General features: G+C 40.1%; 2 protein-coding genes across 4 annotated transcripts in view; one reads left to right on the top strand and one right to left on the bottom strand.

Annotated features, from left to right (window-relative positions):
* The window catches only part of ssh (Protein phosphatase Slingshot), a 36,201-nt gene extending 19,607 nt beyond the window's left edge, over positions 1 to 16,594 (top strand). For 2 of the 3 annotated variants that reach the window (XM_088045324.1, XM_088045323.1), the window contains 5 exons: positions 6,689 to 6,848; positions 9,796 to 9,971; positions 10,063 to 10,128; positions 13,038 to 13,502; positions 13,551 to 16,594. In XM_088045324.1, the coding sequence (XP_087901450.1) occupies positions 6,689 to 6,848; positions 9,796 to 9,971; positions 10,063 to 10,128; positions 13,038 to 13,502; positions 13,551 to 15,837 (3,154 nt within the window). In that variant the 3' untranslated portion in view covers positions 15,838 to 16,594. Of the gene's footprint in view, positions 1 to 6,688; positions 6,849 to 9,795; positions 9,972 to 10,062; positions 10,129 to 11,947; positions 12,377 to 13,037; positions 13,503 to 13,550 lie in introns of those variants that run through there. The other variant, XM_088045325.1, reaches the window with a different exon arrangement.
* Positions 16,515 to 18,055, bottom strand: LOC148168678 (uncharacterized). The gene is made up of 5 exons (XM_088045333.1): positions 17,814 to 18,055; positions 17,467 to 17,687; positions 16,921 to 17,414; positions 16,784 to 16,876; positions 16,515 to 16,741 (listed from the first exon to the last, which is right to left on the bottom strand). Exons 1-5 carry the CDS (start codon positions 18,053 to 18,055, stop codon positions 16,586 to 16,588), a joined length of 1,206 nt encoding a protein of 401 aa, XP_087901459.1. The 3' UTR covers positions 16,515 to 16,585.
* Between the last annotated feature and the right edge of the window lies 1 nt (position 18,056).

The raw sequence follows: 18,056 nt of genomic DNA, 5'->3' as shown, positions 1-18,056 counted from the left end.
AGGATTTTTGCTCATCTCAGAAGGGTCTCTTGTTTTTGTCACTTTGTTTTGCAGCCTCCAGGCAACTGACAGACGTCCCCTTTTTTCTCTTTCAACACGGAGGAATTTGAGAAAGGGAGTGAATCATAATTGTACAAAACCTTTTGGTTTTAACAGCTTACGATAATTACCCAAGAATTTGCACTCGACCGTTTCGACGGGTGAAACCAATCGCTAGAAAAATCTTTGAAATTGGAAGAACGAAATTGATTCTCCGTTGATCTTCGATGGCAAAACGCACCCATGAATGGGTAGCAGATGTTCACAATCGTATGCGAAACGTGGAAGGAATAATACATGGGCTTTTGTCCGTTGGACGGGAACGGGAACCATGGACGTGGTCGGATTTTTCATTAAGATGTGGACCAATGGCGCGGCCTCTGCAGTCAGGATGTCCTAATTAATCGTCGAAGGCCGCTAAGAACAAAGGAGGTTGATGCGATGATATTCTGAGGTGTAGTTGTAACTTGTCTGGGATGCCTCAATAAAATGATGGGTGTTGTCGATGTAAAGAATGAGTTGCAGTAGCTTGCTTTAGTTTCTTCTGATTTGCAATGGAAATGAGGAAAGGGAGGGCGAGGACCCTTGTGAATCTCTAATATTGTCAGGATTTGCCACCAGGATTAAGTGAAGGGTGGACCATTAGTCCAGAATTAATTACACAAGAGAAATTGCGTTAGTTTGTTTTTTCTCGCGATGTTGACATTCTTAGCTCAACCGTAGCATGACTTTCTGCAACTAAAATAGGATTTCAGAACGTTACTCTACAAAAAGAAGATTAGGAGTAGCAGCCGGAAACTTTTAATTTCGTTGTAAACAGTTTTTTCCAGACGTTTGACAAAATTCCTGTTGACAAACTGCCGCAGGTTGCGTCGTCGTTTTTTATGCAGGTGTCCATTAAACTACAGTTGCTGCTTAGTGAATACAAGACTTTTATTTATACACGTCTCTATACTGCAGGTGCTTTGATGAAGCAAAAATCTCCATCTGACTTTCTTCATTTTTACAAACGTTTTAATTTATCGTTGTTTGTTACATCTTTGTTTTAATTTGATCGTGTTGATTAACTTCTGACTGATCTGAAACTTTGTAAGACGTGACACCCTTCAATTACAAGCAAAAGTAACACAAACATCCTGCCATAGAAGTGAAGTCCTGCAGCTTTACAATCGCGTGCACATGCTGCAACCAAGTTTGCAGATAATAGTTCAAGCTATTTAAATACATGCTTTGAACAGTGTTGCACCAAGTGGTTCAAATAAGCCATGTGTGCAATGTGACTGACCTGTGCTCTAACGATTTTCCTTCGGAAGATTGCTTTTTACCAAATGCGTATTTGTTCTTGGTAAAAAATTCGCGTCAAAATTTAGGCTTTACGACGAACGCGCTTTGTTTATTGGGCTAAATTGGCAACCTTGGCACGTCCATTAATCTCTGCTGGTGTTGTCCGACACGGTGCAGATGTTCCACGAAGATGTTCGCCTTTGTCAGATCTTCAAACACAAAACGAAGGTTTCATTGCATCACGGAGTTTTCGTCGAGGGATATCATTTGTATACTCGAATCCTCTCACATTAAATAGCTATAATTACGTAAAACAAAGCAATTTTAAGATTGCAGCATCGTGAATTGTGAGAATCGTGTCAGAAGTGCATCGTTTACCTTTTTTTATTGCAAACAAATTACGTAAATTGTCTAGGTTTTTGTGCGAAGTGTTTTCCATTTCTTCGAAGTGTTCCTGCTCTTGCAAATTGCAGTAGCACGTAACGGGACTATTACGTACTTCCTCTCTTGATTGATTTAATAAATGTCAGTAGAGGCGCCTTTAGAAAGTACTACCTGTGTTCTTTGTTTCTCTGACTAATTTGAGCGAAAAAAGTGAATCATTGGGAAACTGCAAGTGAAAATAATTACGTCTCAAGTACTGTCCTTCCGCTTGGAAGGTGAAATAAGTACCTTTGTTTTTTGAACAAGCTGAAAACAACATGCAAATTTCTTACTTGGAATTCATTATCCTCTTCATAAATAAATATTACAAAAAGGTATCAAACGGGTACAACATTTTTATCGTCATCCTCTATATTAGGCACCACCAAGTCTTTCACTCTTGAAGTTTGAAGACAGTACACCCGAAGGAGTAATTACCGCGTTAAATTTGGTGTGCGTTGGTTGTCCTTGATGGACACAATATAACAATACCGAGAATAAAATGAATTATTAATGGTAAGCGGAACGCCCCTTGTTTTTTATCTTTCTGTGAAATAAAACAGCTTTTGCTTTATTTCGTTTGTAGAACTCCTGGAGGACATAAAATTCCAATTTCTTGCTCGTCAACTAGACGAATTCACTTGAGATTTTTTTTATAAACCGGTTGGGATTTTTCCTTTCCTCTTTCGTAGAGATTGTTTATCGATCTTCAATCATTGCCATGGCTTCGATTTGATGTGGTACTAGCGAAAGTTGAGGTGAAAGCACCCCAGAAATTGACGAGTTCAAAGGGCAAGACCTAATTTTATAAAGTACTAGTTTTGAATCCCTTTTACGTGTCGGTAGTGTCATTAAGGCCTTGTCAGTCAACGCGGCTGTATAATTATTTACGATGCATGGCCCAAATTTTAGGAGCATTATTGTATGTTTTTGTGAGATGATGAATCGGGGAACAGAAACCAATTTAGGAAAAAATCGTTTCGTTATTAGGACCACACACGATGTGTTTGGTAAAAACACTTTTTCGGTTCTGTAATTGTTCAGTTTGGACGAATTTCCATGTCATTTGCATGTTAACAGCCTGTTGGCGCCACATAACTCGGAAGGGATGTTCTTGACGTTGCCATAACGTGGGGTGGAAAAACCCTAAATAGCAGCAAACTTTCAATTCAAAGAACACGAACGTCACGCAACCCAATTTCCAGCTATCGATGAACTGTTTTTCGTCATCCTCCGCCACGTTTCACCAGGACTATTATTTCGATCGCATCGGGTTGAATACGTAGAAACGACGCCCACTATCTCGGGTTTCTATCGTCGCGACGCCGACGTCACGAACGCGTTATTATCATCATAGAGGCCAATGGCCGATGAACAACCCTCGCGTGCAACAACCCCTTTTGTTTGTATCGAGCCGTCGGCATTGGAGGACGTCTGTTGATTTAGTGTTATGGTGCAATTTCTGGGTTGTTGGAATGCAAATAGCCACCTTCTACGGATTGCACACATGCCCATTATGACGGTTTCCTCCCCATGTTCGCATATGCATGAGTTCGTCGATTATCCGACCATGGTGAAGGCATTGCCTTCTAGTCCGATAATGGTCGTTCACCCATGCACTCCGTGTGCACACCATATAGAACTAACTGTATATGGACGAGAGTAAAAAGTGAAAAAGCGGACGGAACACTAGGTCATATCTTGAGAGGCCTCCGGGTGACAAAGGTCCGGGACGAAGATCGCAACTCTTGGAGACGAACCGGATTTCGTGAGAGCGTAACACTTCCGAGGTGTGTTGAAGATGCGAGAACTCGTGAAGCTTGGTGCCAAAGCAGAAAGTTGAAAAGAAATTTCAACATTGCAGTAAAGAATGATCTCATGCAAATTTTTTTAGTAGGGTTTAGGTACGAAAAAATACAAATCGGGCCAAGTGTGGGTTCGACAACTGACATTTTGATAGATCGATCGTCAGGAAAATTGATTGACCATTAAGTGTTGTTTTGAACATGAAATATGAGCAGTTAAACTTAAAATAATCGCACACCGTTTTGTAGAGTAAAAACATAAATTATGGGTAGATAGAAAGGTACGGTGGTAAAATGTCACATCAAATTTTATGATAGCGTTACCCATGCATATGAAGATAATTCTGTTCTGGTTGTAGGACACTCTTTTGTTGTTTTTTAAGACATTGAGTCATGTAGGTGAGTCACATAATTTTTTTGAAAGGAACACATTTTTAGTTTCTCTGACTTTGTTGTGGTCAAGTTGTTTCTTTTTTCACGCTTTGTTTGCGCTAACGGAATCGGTAATCTTGTTGGTCATCAACATTTGACGCAAATTTAATATAATGAATTTTTAACGACCTGTGATACACGTCTTGCTGAAAACCGTGCAGACGAAAACGTTTTCATGATCTTCAAAATTTTTTATGAATCACTTGGTAAATGTGATAAGCAGCGACAACCCAGTGCTTTTACACCAACAAAAATTACAGTCCCTGATAACAATTTTTATGACGACCGCGTAACTGGCGCATAGTGGAAGTAGTTTACTGTTAATTATGTAAATAAACAAACAAAATCGGGCATCGTCGAGAGTGTAAGCGTGGAAAAAATCTTTTTACTTTTTGCAGACTGTCATTATCATTATTACTGTACCTCCTTTCTTCAATTGTTGCCTTGCTTTGTTCCCAGTTAATCCGAAAAAGATACCAAAGAACAGAATGACCTCCCAAAAAAAGGAACAACGGGACTTTTATGTATAATAAGCATAATTAAACAATTATATTCGCTTCGCTAGTTTCGCCTTTGCTACTAGCATTATCGCCAATTAATTGCGCAACCATTTCATTTATCTTTGCGAACTAAACTTTATTTGTGTTCAGTGGGTCACGGCCAATTGAATTTGGCAGTGAACGTGGAGATCGTACATCGTCTCCATCGTCTGTATGTCTGTTGCATCACAAAAAATCACGGAAATTGAGACCGTTTCAACGAAATATAACACTACTGAAGAATACTTCTTTTGCTACCTGAATCTTGAAACCCAGCAGATGTTGAGATTGGAGGAAGGAAAGGGGGCTAATTCGAACAACAAACAAGGGGATGAAATGTTTGAGTGTGGGAGTGTTGGAACGAAACCTTGGACTGAAAGTTGTTTTTCCAATTTTCCTGCTACAGTGTGGTGTATAAATAAAAAGATTAAGCGCTCACGCTGTTTCCAATTTTCACTAGAAGATGTTGCTCTTTGCATTTTTTATGTCAATATAAATAAGTACATTCTCCTTCACAGCTGTGGCTACTAGTCATTTTACGTTAATTTAGTACTAATTGTGTCCTCGTGGATATAGCTCAAGACTAATTTTTCGTAAGTGCTTAATTTAAGAAGATGGCCCCTTGATCTTTAAATAATCTTAAATATTTGCGTCGAAGATCGTTTGTCATTCAATCATAGACGTCGCAATTTATTTTTAGCCAACATGAGATCATGTTAGAAGGAACTGTATTGTATCAGTAGCTGCTCCATCAAAATCAAAATTATTCCGGACATCCCACGCAAATAAAAATTTTCATACAAAATCTTCCTAGTTTCAGCGATCGATGGGACATGAAGTATTCATGAATGTATGTGGGACAAAAAAGTAAATATTTAATCTCGCCAACCAACCAGATTGACATCGATTAACCCACAACCAAATTTGGTCGCTTTTTCGAACACTGAGCTCGCTATTGTTTTCATTTTTTTGAGCAGATAATTAAGTAAAGCTTGTAAAAATTTAATGCGTCTGTTTCCTCGTTTTGATGGCTTTTTGTACCTAATTAGGCGGTAACGCATTTTCCATGTAAATGCGGCGGCATAATTTTCTGAGAGTTACGCATTGTGTGTCTTTAATCGGTCATTGTTAGGATACACAGATTTAAGTAATTCCACTTTAGCTTTTGAGGTTAAGGTCATTCCGTTTTTATGGACCGAAATTATTGTCGCTTGAAATAAATGGCACTTTTATATTAAATGGCCAAAATCCCCGAAATTTCTGCGCTCAACAGTTTCTTATTCCGGCTTTACAAGTTTGAATTTTTTCGTCTGTAAAACGAATGCGAGGGTACTTCGCCAAAAAAATGGCCTCGGTGTAGCTGCACCTGCCATTTGCCTATTAAAGCATTCCGAATTCCGGTGATTGACATTTCGAAGTGATTACAAGCCAACGAGCTGTTTTATTTATCTTATTAGCTATTGTGACTTGAATGTAAATTCAGAGTTGGTTGGACTTTAAACATCGCTCCGAGCATTTTATGTATTAATGAAGCAATATGCGAATAAATTTAATGGAGTTAAATCGAGCATTAAAGTTGTTTGTTCAAATAAGTCGAGTGGTTTTTTCCAACTTCTTAAGGAGCACAAGACTATAAGAAGTACAATAAACAACAATCACGCCGTCAAGCCAACAACCATAATGGACACTTGTCTAAGAGAAAATCCAACATATCTGTAATTTTTATGAAATACTCTAGTTTTTAGTGTCGCGTGGATTAATTTATGAGAAATTTTCTAAACCGTTCTAATTTTACGGAATGAAAAATAGTAAGCTTGGACTCTTTCCTTGAAATCTATTTATATTAAACGGAGTGTAATAATAACAGCATCTTGGAAACCTTGTTCTTCATTTTTCCCTATTTTTGATTTGTACTCTACGCGTGGCAAAACTTCATTTGGAAGCAACATCAAATCGTTATGACGCGTCAGTGTAAATTTTGCTCGCCCACAGTAAACCAACGATCGCGATCTATCAGTACCATTTACAACACTGAGGTGCTTCGCTCGAACCTATCACGATTTCCACGTTATCGATTTTTCCGGATTTTGCTGTCAATGTCGGCGGGTCGGTGACTTACTATGGAATTAAAACGACGCAATTAACAATCCATCTTTTTATTTTCAGCCTCAGCGAGTGCTACTTCGCGGGCAAGGGTACAGCCTTGGTACTCCCAGCTGCGGAGGCGCAAAAATCCAACAGACGGCCCGACGCCCAAGGCAGCAACATTCGGAAACATCTACAATCGATTGTCGATCTATTAAGAGCAGAGGAGACGCTTAAAATGGTAAGTGGCTGCTACCATACCAGAGGAATTTGCGAGTCATTGCCAGAGGAATGGGCTCAACATTGCCAAATTTTAGAAACGGATTTCTATGACTCATGGGAGAAATAACAAAGAGATTTTGACGGTTTTGATGACTACTTGCTGCGCTTCCGTTAATTTATTACGTGAGATGGTAATGTAAGAGTTGCGGAGGCGGGTTACTAATATAATTCATTAGAAACAATTTGAATGTGCTTGTTACTAAACTTCCAGAAAAGAGCTTTGAACTAGACTTATTGATACTGAATTTTTTAAAACATTCCAATAACGTACTAATTGGCCTGAGTGGAATACAAGGGCCTAATTACACTATCGGAATGCATGAGAATAAGTTTCTGAACATAAATCAATGCACGTGAACTGTTTGAGTAAACTTCTGGGAAATTTACAAAAAAGTTTGGAGATTTTTGAATTATTATTGTTCGTTTTTGACACATTTTTCGATTGGTGTGTTTTATGACTTTCTCCTAACACGAGCTTTCGTTTTTCTACCCTGAAGGCTGTTACCAACTGATTTAGTTTCGCTCGTCAAATTATTTTGTGATTATCAATCCTCCTGGGATATTGATTTATGGGTTTCATTCGTTTATGTATCCTCCTACAATAATGATAATTCAGCGAGTGGGATTTTACATTATTACAATTATCAAATTTTTATTGCAAGAATTTTGTACAAAATGGAAAACTAAAATTGAAATTGAACGTATTGAATAACTCGGAAAGTAATTATCTCTATCATTTAAAATTGATATGTCTGTGACAACTGTACGATAATTTTTAATTAAAAAGAATTGTCATAATAAAGTTAATTAACTTGGGTTTTTACTTTCAACTGAAGTTTCACCAAGGTTGATTTGGTAGTAATACTCGTTTGAGGACTTTTAACTGATTTCTGTTTGGCTTCTGATCTTGTCCTGTCGCTTTAAATCAAAGGATAAAGTCAGCTAATCCTGTAGAAATTCAACTTTGTGCATATTTATAACTGACCGACCTATTGCTATTGGTCAAATACAATTTTTGATCCTTGGCGATTTAATTTACGTGTGGGAAATCTCATCTATCTGATGACTCCTCGAGAGGAAAATCAATTCAGGTGGAAATACCATAGGTCAGGTAATGACGCAACTTGGTCACGCGTCCCGTGGACGTCATACATTATAACACACAATAAAAATCCGTCATAGATTAAACCGTCTCAAATTGATTTTCTCTATCTTTCGTGACTGAGGAGACGCAAACATTTGCCGTTCAATTTATCAATCGTCATTGCGAAGATGTTCTTTGTTCTCCTGCACCCTGACATTTAAAGGTCCCGATTTCTTCGCAAAGAGAAAGGTGTATATGTATAAGTGTAATCAATCTATAATTAAGCATTACGTTACTTTATATCCGCCTTCAATTCAGATGGTTTCTTTCTTTTTATTACTGAACAAAGTTCGACCGTGGATTTTCTTGGTCCGGTTCCAAAAACGTAAATATAGTGACGGGTAATTCGTACCTCCTCGTTTCTGGTTATTACCGACGCAACAAGTGACCTTTTTTGATGGGCTGCAGTAAATCAGTTTTCGAGTGCATCGACACGAAAATCACGAAAAGTGGCCCTACCTATTTGCACTTTCACTGTTGCAAAGGTCGTACATGCGATTATAATGTAATAACCTAAACGAAGTGCATGTTGTATGCGACTCCTTGTACTTGTATTCCCGGTCAGGTAATAAAGATTCGTAATAAATATTTATTACTCTTGTCGTTTGTATGTACGTTTTTTATTTATATTAGTTTGACATGCTACTAACGTTGTTAGTGAAAGTGTGTGCATTTTTTATGCGTCGACTGGTGTTTCATGTCTGAAGCGTAATTTCGTAATACATTACTGAAAATGGAAAAGATTTCTTTTTGCTGATTTCATGTGCAAAATAATGGGGAGCTAGTCGAGATACGGGTAATTGGTCCCTCGGTAATTCGTTTCCGGACGCTTGGCGGTGGTCCGGTTGTCCCTAGGCGCCCTGCATTCACGTTTCATGCATACAGATTTGTTTTGCCCAAAGTTGCAGGCTACATTATTATGAATTTCATGTCAGATTCAATTTATTATTGTGTTATCTTTGGGTCTATTAACTCGGCGTCCTGTTATGTAAAATAAAAGTTTATCGCCGTTTCTATTTTCGTGTCTGATACCAAATGTAGGTAAATGACTTTTTGAGTACTTTTTAGATAAAATTCATGATTTACGTTTTATGTAATGGGGACACAATAAAATTGTCGGGTAATTATTATTTCAGGAAGTGTTTTGTTTATAGTTCCAAAGGTTTGACCGGAAAGAAAAATAGTTTTTGTATAATTTTCTAAAATTGTGTTAATGGAACTGTTTTTCGCAAAAACGCTTCCTTATCAGTCGAAGGGCCATCAACAGTGCACTAAATAAACTCGTTCGTCAAGTCTCTACTTTCGCCTGTTATCCAAGATCCAATGTAAATTATCGTGGCTCAACTCCGGATGCTAATAAAAATGAAAACGAATTCCTATGTTCCGCATATGATAACCTTTTGAAACTCGAACTGAATAAATATTAGAATAACTACATGTGAAATTTAAAGAAAATAATGCGGTAAAAGTAAAATGATATGCTTGAACAGCCATTGGCATTTGCACAATTGAATACAAATGTTGGTACGCAGCAGTTGGTCAAGTAAGGCAAAGTGCAGACTTTTGAAAAAAAACGAAAACATCAGCCTCTTACTGTTAACTTTCTTCTCTGCAGTTTTTTAACAATCACAATACTAAGGTGGTAATGTCATTTGTCATTAACTCCCACCGAAATCTTAGTTTTTATGATCCTTCCGACCATTACGCAAAAACCCATTTCAGCGTATCCAACTGTGAACTATATTTTCGTGGTTTTTTGCAGGCGGTGAAACTGGAAAGCGTCCATTCCTGCCGCATCCGATACCTGGTGATCGTCTCTTGCTTAGGCAAACGAGGTGAAGAATCCTGTCTTTTAGGAATCGACTGCAACGAAAAGACAACCGTCGGACTAGTCCTCAAAGTCATGGCCGACACAGCAATCCGATTGGACGGCGACGGGTGAGTAAACGTACTTAACCACTAGACAATAAGGTCATCGCCTTAGCGTCGCGCCGTCTCCTTTCAGTTATTGACCAGGGTTGTTTTTCAGAGGCTTCAGCGTCAGTGTCTGCAACCGACATCACATCTTCAAGCCCGTTTCAGTACAAGCCATGTGGTGAGTGTCGCAGGATTTTCGCCACGAGTTTTAAAAGTTGAGCAAGCGCGCCGCGACGCGTCCCAAAATTAGCGCGCTTTATAGAGATGCGACGGCGGCCGTCGACGCCATGTAAGGCTGTATTCATCATCAACTTGGCGGTGGGGGGAGGTGGCGAATTTGGGTATGATCCAGTGGGGAAAAAAATCAAATTGGGGTAATGACCATGGGATTGTTGCAGTCGTAAATTTTGGGTTTTTGCAGATATTAAAATTTAACGTCGCTTTTATCAATGCTGAGTAATGTCAGTGGGTTTTCTGTCGTCCGCGCATAAATTTGTAAAAAATTCTATGTGGTCTAGGGCGGTGGTACTGTTTTTTCGAGTGCTTTTTTTTTCTTCAAACGATTGATCTATGTAAGTATTGCGCCGTGGGGGATATTTACAATTAGTTATAAACAAGAGATTCTCTGTGCGCTCGCCGGAAGAGAAATTGTTTAATAAAGTTATAAAAAATTACAGATTAAATAAAGAGAAACGAGCTAAAATTCCAATAATCTCGTCTGTTGATTCATTTCCTTCGTTTGTGATAATGAATTGATCTCGTAGATCAACACGCTTATATAACAAACTGTCATTATATTGCGTACGATATAAAATGTTGTTTTTAATACCTGCTTCCTTTGTTCTGAAGAAAGGTTGCGCGTCAGAGTTTACATTTGGTGCAAATAATGTCCACATTTCATTGTAATGTCGGTATTGTTTCCACACGTTTAATTGTTTTATTATATACAAGTTTTCAACATTTGACATGATGTTAAAGTTAATTGGGTTTTCCCACATTTCTCATGAAATTTACACTTCGCTTTTCCCCGATAAATTACACTTTGCATACGCTTTCATTGCACGATCCGCTTCCAGTTAATCAAATTTTTGATCAAAATCTAATTCAAACATTCCTACGCATTCAATAAAAACTTTATTTTTTCTCCTTTAGCGCGTGATTTACTAGGGGGCGCTTTCACCGTCCATGATGTAATTTTTCCGAACTTTCACGTTTTTGGAGTAGACCAGTGGGCGATCGCCGCGCTAAATAAGGGAAGTTCGCGAAAACGTGTCGGCCCCGTTGCCCTTAATTTGGTTAGGTGCTTTTACCTGAGAGAAGGTCGTCTTAGAGGAGGTGAAGATCCCTGCAAATTCTGGGCGCGACGAACTGAATGGATCGCGTCGTGAAGGTTGGGAGCCTTATATGGATGAAATGCGCACCAACGTCGGCAGCCAACGGTAACGGGACCCGAAGGCACTATACATATTATTAAATAGCCGGTTTCATTCAGAAGCGGAACGGAGACAAAAAGCGTTTACCAACTCGTCGCGCCGTAAGGGCCGAGTGTGGGAAAGTCGCCGTTTATGGCCAAGTTCTGTCAATGATCAGCGAGTTGTGAGGATATGTCTAATAATGAGGTCAGGAAAGTGGATGTTTCTATATTAGGGTACTGATACGATTAGCAAGGATAGGGTTTGAGCTCTTCGATCATGACGACGTGCCATTTAAGGAGTACAGAAGCTTTTTTGTGGTGCCTCTCGAGGTCTTTGCATTTTCCACTAATGGCCCTTTTGCGTCTTCTGCATAGACCAAAAGCATCGTAGTCCACCTCTGTCATGTCTAAATAAGGCCTCGCTTCGAAAAGCAACTTGCCTTACTGCCACTCCTCTCCTTTCCACGGCTTAATTTGCACGTCCAAGCGACTGTTCCGTCCAGTATCATAGACGTTCTCGTCATCGTCAACGAGTTTCGCGTCTCGCTTCTACTATGTATCATAATAGAATTTGAGTCGATTTTTCGAATCACTCACCTCCTGTCGATTTATCTATATCAAAATATAGTGAATTTTGATCGGGTGGTTGCAATTCTATTTTTTTAGACATTTTTTCGTGTGGTGTCATATCTAAAAGGATATAACGCGCGGGATTCGTGTTGGTGTGTGCGAGGAGGTCAGCCGCGTTGTTGATGGCCATGTTCGGTTCCTTCAATGACTACGAGTCCGACTAGTCGCTTGCGGATTAATTAACAGTGAAGTTGTGTTTTTGGTCGATTTTTGGAGTTTCTTTAACCCGTTCGTCTAGAGGCGATCGGCGATTTTAAGGAAGAGTGTTGGATTTTGGGGACTTGCGTCCGTTTTCTGATAAAACAGACGTCAATGTTGATGTGATAATGGTTGTCAACCGCAAATACAGCATCACAAACCGTTCTATGTGGGATAGTGATAGGTAAAGAAAATTTAACGCGACGAGGAAGTTCCGTTTTCTTCACACAAAAATTCAAATTCAAAACACTGTTAAACCTTGGGATACATCTTAAATATTAGCAATTGGTACTGCAAAGTCATGAAATTTGCGCATTAAAGTTGGTGTTTACCATTTGAATACCTGTAGAATCGCACCAAGTGGGACAGGTGTGCTGTTAATATTCATAACTCTACAAATAACTGAAATCATTTTTTGTCCATACGCCAGTACAGCAAGCACGGCAAATTACAGTAAAGGTTAATGGGATAATGAAGCCGTCTTAACACTGTGTGACATTAAATTTTCTAGGAAGCCCAATTGATAACACATTATTAAATTTTTTCGCACAGTCGTTATCTTTGCAGTATAATCGGTTTTGATCTCTATTTGTTTAATGATGGTAGGATAACAATATGATTCATGACGATGCAATTCGCAATCCGCAATGACCTTAGTTCCATCAAAACATAATCCGCGAATGCTTTTCCCCATCGTTCAGGTGTTATGACAACACTACTTGCTCAATCGTAATTATTCAATAAAATGCCAAGTATGAATATGTATAGCCGTCGTCCTTGAGACATTCCTTATGAATTTCGTACTCGTTTATCTTCCCTTCTTTATGTTGCTTTTGTTTGTTTAGGTCGGCCCTGCAAACCTTGCACAAGGTCAGTTCGAAGGCGCGCGAACAAAATTACTTCCAAGGAGGATTGACCCACGACTGGGTAGATTATTATGAAAAAAATATTGAATCGGACCGGTCCTGTCTTAACGAATGGCATGCAATGGACAATCTTGAGTCGAGAAGACCACCATCTCCTGATTCGATCCGTACAAAACCGACGGAGCGTCAAGAAACGGAAACTGTGATCCGAACGACGTTGAAGGAGATCATGATGTCGGTGGATTTGGACGAAGTTACTAGCAAGTACATCAGGACGAGGTTGGAGGAGGAACTCGACATGGATTTGGGCGAATACAAGAGTTTTATCGATCAAGAAATGTTGACCATCCTCGGACAGATGGACGCACCAACGGAGATTTTTGACCACGTGTATTTGGGGTCGGAATGGAACGCTTCTAACTACGAAGAGTTGCAAAGAAATGGGTAAGTACCATTAACTCGGGTTTATCCCAATTGACGGTGTTTTTACAGAGTTGGACACATCTTGAACGTGACCCGGGAAATTGACAATTTCTTCCCAGGGACTTTTAATTATTACAACGTACGAGTTTGTGACGACGAAAAGACCGATCTGCTTAAGCACTGGGATGACACATTCAGATACATCACAAATGCCAGACAAAACGGCTCTAAAGTTTTAGTGCACTGTAAAATGGGTGTGAGTCGGTCTGCATCGGTTGTAATCGCCTACGCGATGAAAGCGTACAATTGGGACTTCCAGACGGCGATGCATCACGTCAAAGAAAAGCGGACATGCATCAAACCCAACACGAGCTTCTTATCGCAGTTGGAGACCTACCAAGGTATCTTGGACGCGATGAAGAACAAAGAAAAATTACAGAGATCCAAGTCTGAAACTAATTTGAAATCACCGAGTGATTGTAAACGGGATAAAATACCGCCGGGTAGTGAACCGACACCCATCATTCAAGCCTTGCCACAACACGTCGCTCTCTCTGGACAAGACTTGAGGAGTTTGGGAACGAGACCAAAGTCGTGGTCACCGGACAATTTACCAGAGACTGAAAAGGAAACGGTCGATAAATCACCAGTTTCCATTTCTTTGGAAGATTTAAGTCAGAGATCTACTTCCAAAGAGAGTTTTAAAGAGAAGAACGGCCAGGCCAGGCACGTCTTAATGCCGTGCGACAACGGCGAGTCTTACAGTGTTTCACCTAATCAAATCCTACATTTACCGGGTCAACACAGGGAACTTCCGTCGGTGAAAGAACGCGTCAGCGAGCTCGAATCTAAGGCCGGAGACTCACCACCGATGCTCAGAGCCAACCTTCTTAAAAAAGAAATCTGGGATCCGGGCGAAGAACACCTGATGATGTCTTCCTGTAATAGTACAAGCAATTGCTGTGATTCCCGAACTGACAGTGTAGTGAGTAATCAGACGGTGTGGACTTCCTCAACGGTAGTGAAGAACTCGCCTGAAAGTGCTGTGTTACAAGACAGTATTAATCAAGTTCCTCAGAAAGGCGTCAAGAAAGACGGTGATCCATTTTCGAATCAGTTAGATCGCGTTTTTGATCGCGAAGAAAAGAAGCAGCAGCGGATCTCGGTGGTCGAACCTCAGAATCTTGAACTGAGAGAGTGTCCTTCGAGACAGAGTTCGTGGAGTTCCTATGACAGTGCAGTGGTCTTGGGGTCGCAGACCGAGGTGGGTCTTTCGCGGCATAGTTCTTGGGGTTCGGGTGATACTCGACTTCTACCATCGAGGAACAGTTCCTGGGGTTCTTATGATATGAAACCGAGAGGGACGGTGTACTACCAGAACGAGAAGGGCGAGAAAGTTGAAGCTTTCGAAAGAGGGTCATCGGGAATTTTTCCATACGACAAAGAGGATATTCCGTGGCATCCGGGCACAGTCAAACGAACAAAGCAAAAAATTGAAGAAAACCACGTGAAGAACAACGACGGTTCCATGACGAAATCATCGAGTTCGGAGACATTGTTCGATTACTCGGTTAACGAACAAGACAAATTAACCGAAGCGATTAATAATCAATTGATTGAGAATTTTAACGCTACGGTGTTGTCGCCGAGTGCCATATCTCCCATGATCAGGATTCCTGGAGAAGAAAACAAATCACAGGATTTGTCAAGATTGTCAGTCAGCGCTCCCGAATCGTCATCTATGGAATTGGTTCCGGCGGGTCCTTCGTTATCGAGATCTGCATCGAACGTCTCCAAAGTGATAAGCACAGCGTCACAGAGAACTGTACTGGAGAGTTTACCTAAAGAAATTAACAAAATTACCAAATCCTCTGACAGTACAACGTCTTCCGGAATCGTCCGCAATCTCAAAAAAGAGTTCGAAGCCAAAACGAGCACAAAGACCGACTCAGACAGCCTGGAGAATAAAAAGAATAAAGTGAACAGCACACCTTCATCTCCTGTGAGTCTTCACCAAGACAAGGAGAAGGTGGAGGAAATGAACTTTAAAAATTTGCTAGGGTTGTTCGAGAAACAGGAAGCACAAGTAGTAAATAAACGACCAAAGCCTGGCAAAGCGGTTATTCCAAAAAACACACGACATTCGTGTGTGGAAATGTCCAAGTGGAAAAATGGCAGTGAAAAGGGGGCAGAGAGACCGCCCATATCGCCCGTGGTGCGTAACGCTCCTCAGTGTTTGGTAGCTTCGGTGATAGCCAGTGCAAACAAAAAGCAACAACAATATGGCAAAAGCCATCCTTTGGCGAGGCTAACTATCAAACCCAGGCACAATAATCCACTTTATAACACTATGTAATGCTCAAATTACAAAAGAAAAACGGCTGTGACTGCACTCTTTCTTGCGTTTGTTGTACTATGTGCTTGTTTCGTAACAGTTCTTTTATATTTTCGCTTTCTCTCTATCTCTTCTAACTGCTCATGGAAATATAGTAACGAGAAAAACGCTGTTATTATACTTTCAGATCTGTGTATATGAGACAGTTGACTCTAAAGGCTTTAAGCAGTAAAACTTGATAGTGCAAAGTAAATTCTAAGATTAAGTGTTGCTTTGTGTACATAGGCGAAGATATTTTTCGACTATTGTAAATTTTCTTGTCACTGCTTAGAACTTGCTGTAATTGTTTAATAGCAGCAACAAAAAAATTTAAGTTACTCTCACTGCCAAAAATAACTGTGGACCATTTAACCAAACAATAATCTACGAGAGCAGGAGAGTTACGCATTATTTTTTTATTTATAACATATCAATATCACAATTTTGCTTGTTTTTAACAGAATAAAGTGACTTGGCTGTCAAAAATCTAGTCCTGTGTGTTGTTGCGAAACGAGAAATTACAGCCCCAAGCTCAAGCCCCGGGCAAAACTCAAATTTTTCTTTCATTTGTTACCTTTTTATCACTTTCATTTGTACTTCCCTTTTTAGAATAAAAATTTAGTTAATGCTGTTCTTGCTTTGTGTGTATTTGTGTGATAGTTTCCTTTTTGTACAATAGCGTGTACACAATAAAATGTATCGCTTTGAACATGTCAATAAAGGCGATTCTTTAAGTAAAGTCGATTTGATATAATTTCTTGCCTGCGATGAAAGCGACTTGAGGTAAGCCACCGATGTCTTCACGTTGAGCAGCCGTTCCTTTCTTCGGGGGTCCAACATCCAACGAGAACACCGCTGAAGGGATTCCTAAAACAGCCGCCACACTCTACAAAACACCTAAAATAAGAAACCTTGATGGAGTCTTTACCATGTAGTTGCTCATATCTATAATTCTGAAGAGATTAGGACTCAAGCCTCCACAAGCAGAAAAGTCTTTGGAGAGATATTTCCCCACGTAGAGCTACGAGTTTAGTGTTAGATTCTGATTTTTCAAGCACCCACAACCTTGCTGTTTTCCTCCTCTTTGGGCAACGTCCCAAGCAAATTCCCAGAACCGTAATCAAAAACTTTAAAGGGACGATCAGTTTGAAAAGCACACGTCAAAACTTCACTTCCTCTGTTATTAATATCGATGCCTTCCCCACACATGTGAACCCCAGAAATGTGTCGAATTGCATGGGGCTGTCGTAAGTCCCAAAACTGAACGACATCGTCCCACCCTCCCGTCAACAACTCGTAATTCGAACGAGGGTGAAAACAAGCCGCAAAAACCCTCGACGTATGTCCGTCGTGAATTTTAGGGTTGTTACTACTGGACAAGATGCGTTCTTGAGTTTTGCTTTCTTCGTCGTACAAAAAAACTTTGCTGTCGTCTCCATAAGTCACAAATTTGGGGTATCTAGGGTGGTAAGTTATCCCGAAAATTTCTCGGTTCTCTTTGATGGTATACAGACACTGATTGAAGTTGTAGTTCCAGCACTTAACAGACCCGTTGGTATCTGGAAATTCGAGTTTATTAGGACGTGGTGGTTGGAAAAAAGGGAGTTTAACAGGTGCAGGTGAAACAGTTATCGATGGGGTAGCTTTTGGAGACTGGACGATGCTGTATTGCTGTGACTGAAGAGCTTGATCTGACAATATCGTCGTCGATTAGTTCTGAGATCAATTTCCCGTCGAGGCTGTAGACCATGATGTTGCCAGTGGAACACCCCACGGCTATATTCTCGAATTCCTCGCTATATTTGCAGCACAGAAGATCTTTGGCTACGTCCCTGTATAAAAATCGTGAATGTATTGATGCCATAAACACGATTTTTGGCAAGAAAATAAGGGAAATAACCCGAAATAAAACACAAATCATGAAAAAAATAGGTAATAAACGCAACCTGAGCTCTTACGTGACTGAAAGCATTTTTATTCTCCCCTCCAAAGCCGTGTAATCTTTCATGGGAATTGTGAACTGGATATTCGTCGCTTGTTCTTCTTTTTGAGACTCTGAGGATGCATTTCCGGGTCCTTCTGTCGTGACGGTTTTTCTGATAGCCCCCGGCTGAGTAAAACTGCTTAAGAGTGTGGGGCCTGGCATGAATTTCCGTTCAGGAAGCCCCTTTTCCTTGTCTTTCCCTTTGCGTAAACTCATC

This window comes from Gnatocerus cornutus, chromosome 9 (genome assembly GCF_029298725.1).
Source record: "Gnatocerus cornutus isolate USDA-ARS CGAHR chromosome 9, icGnaCorn1.1, whole genome shotgun sequence".
Taxonomy (NCBI): domain Eukaryota; kingdom Metazoa; phylum Arthropoda; class Insecta; order Coleoptera; family Tenebrionidae; genus Gnatocerus; species Gnatocerus cornutus.
The sequence above is the reverse complement of the archived record's forward strand: the minus strand, read 5'-3'. Positions and strand labels throughout refer to the sequence as shown.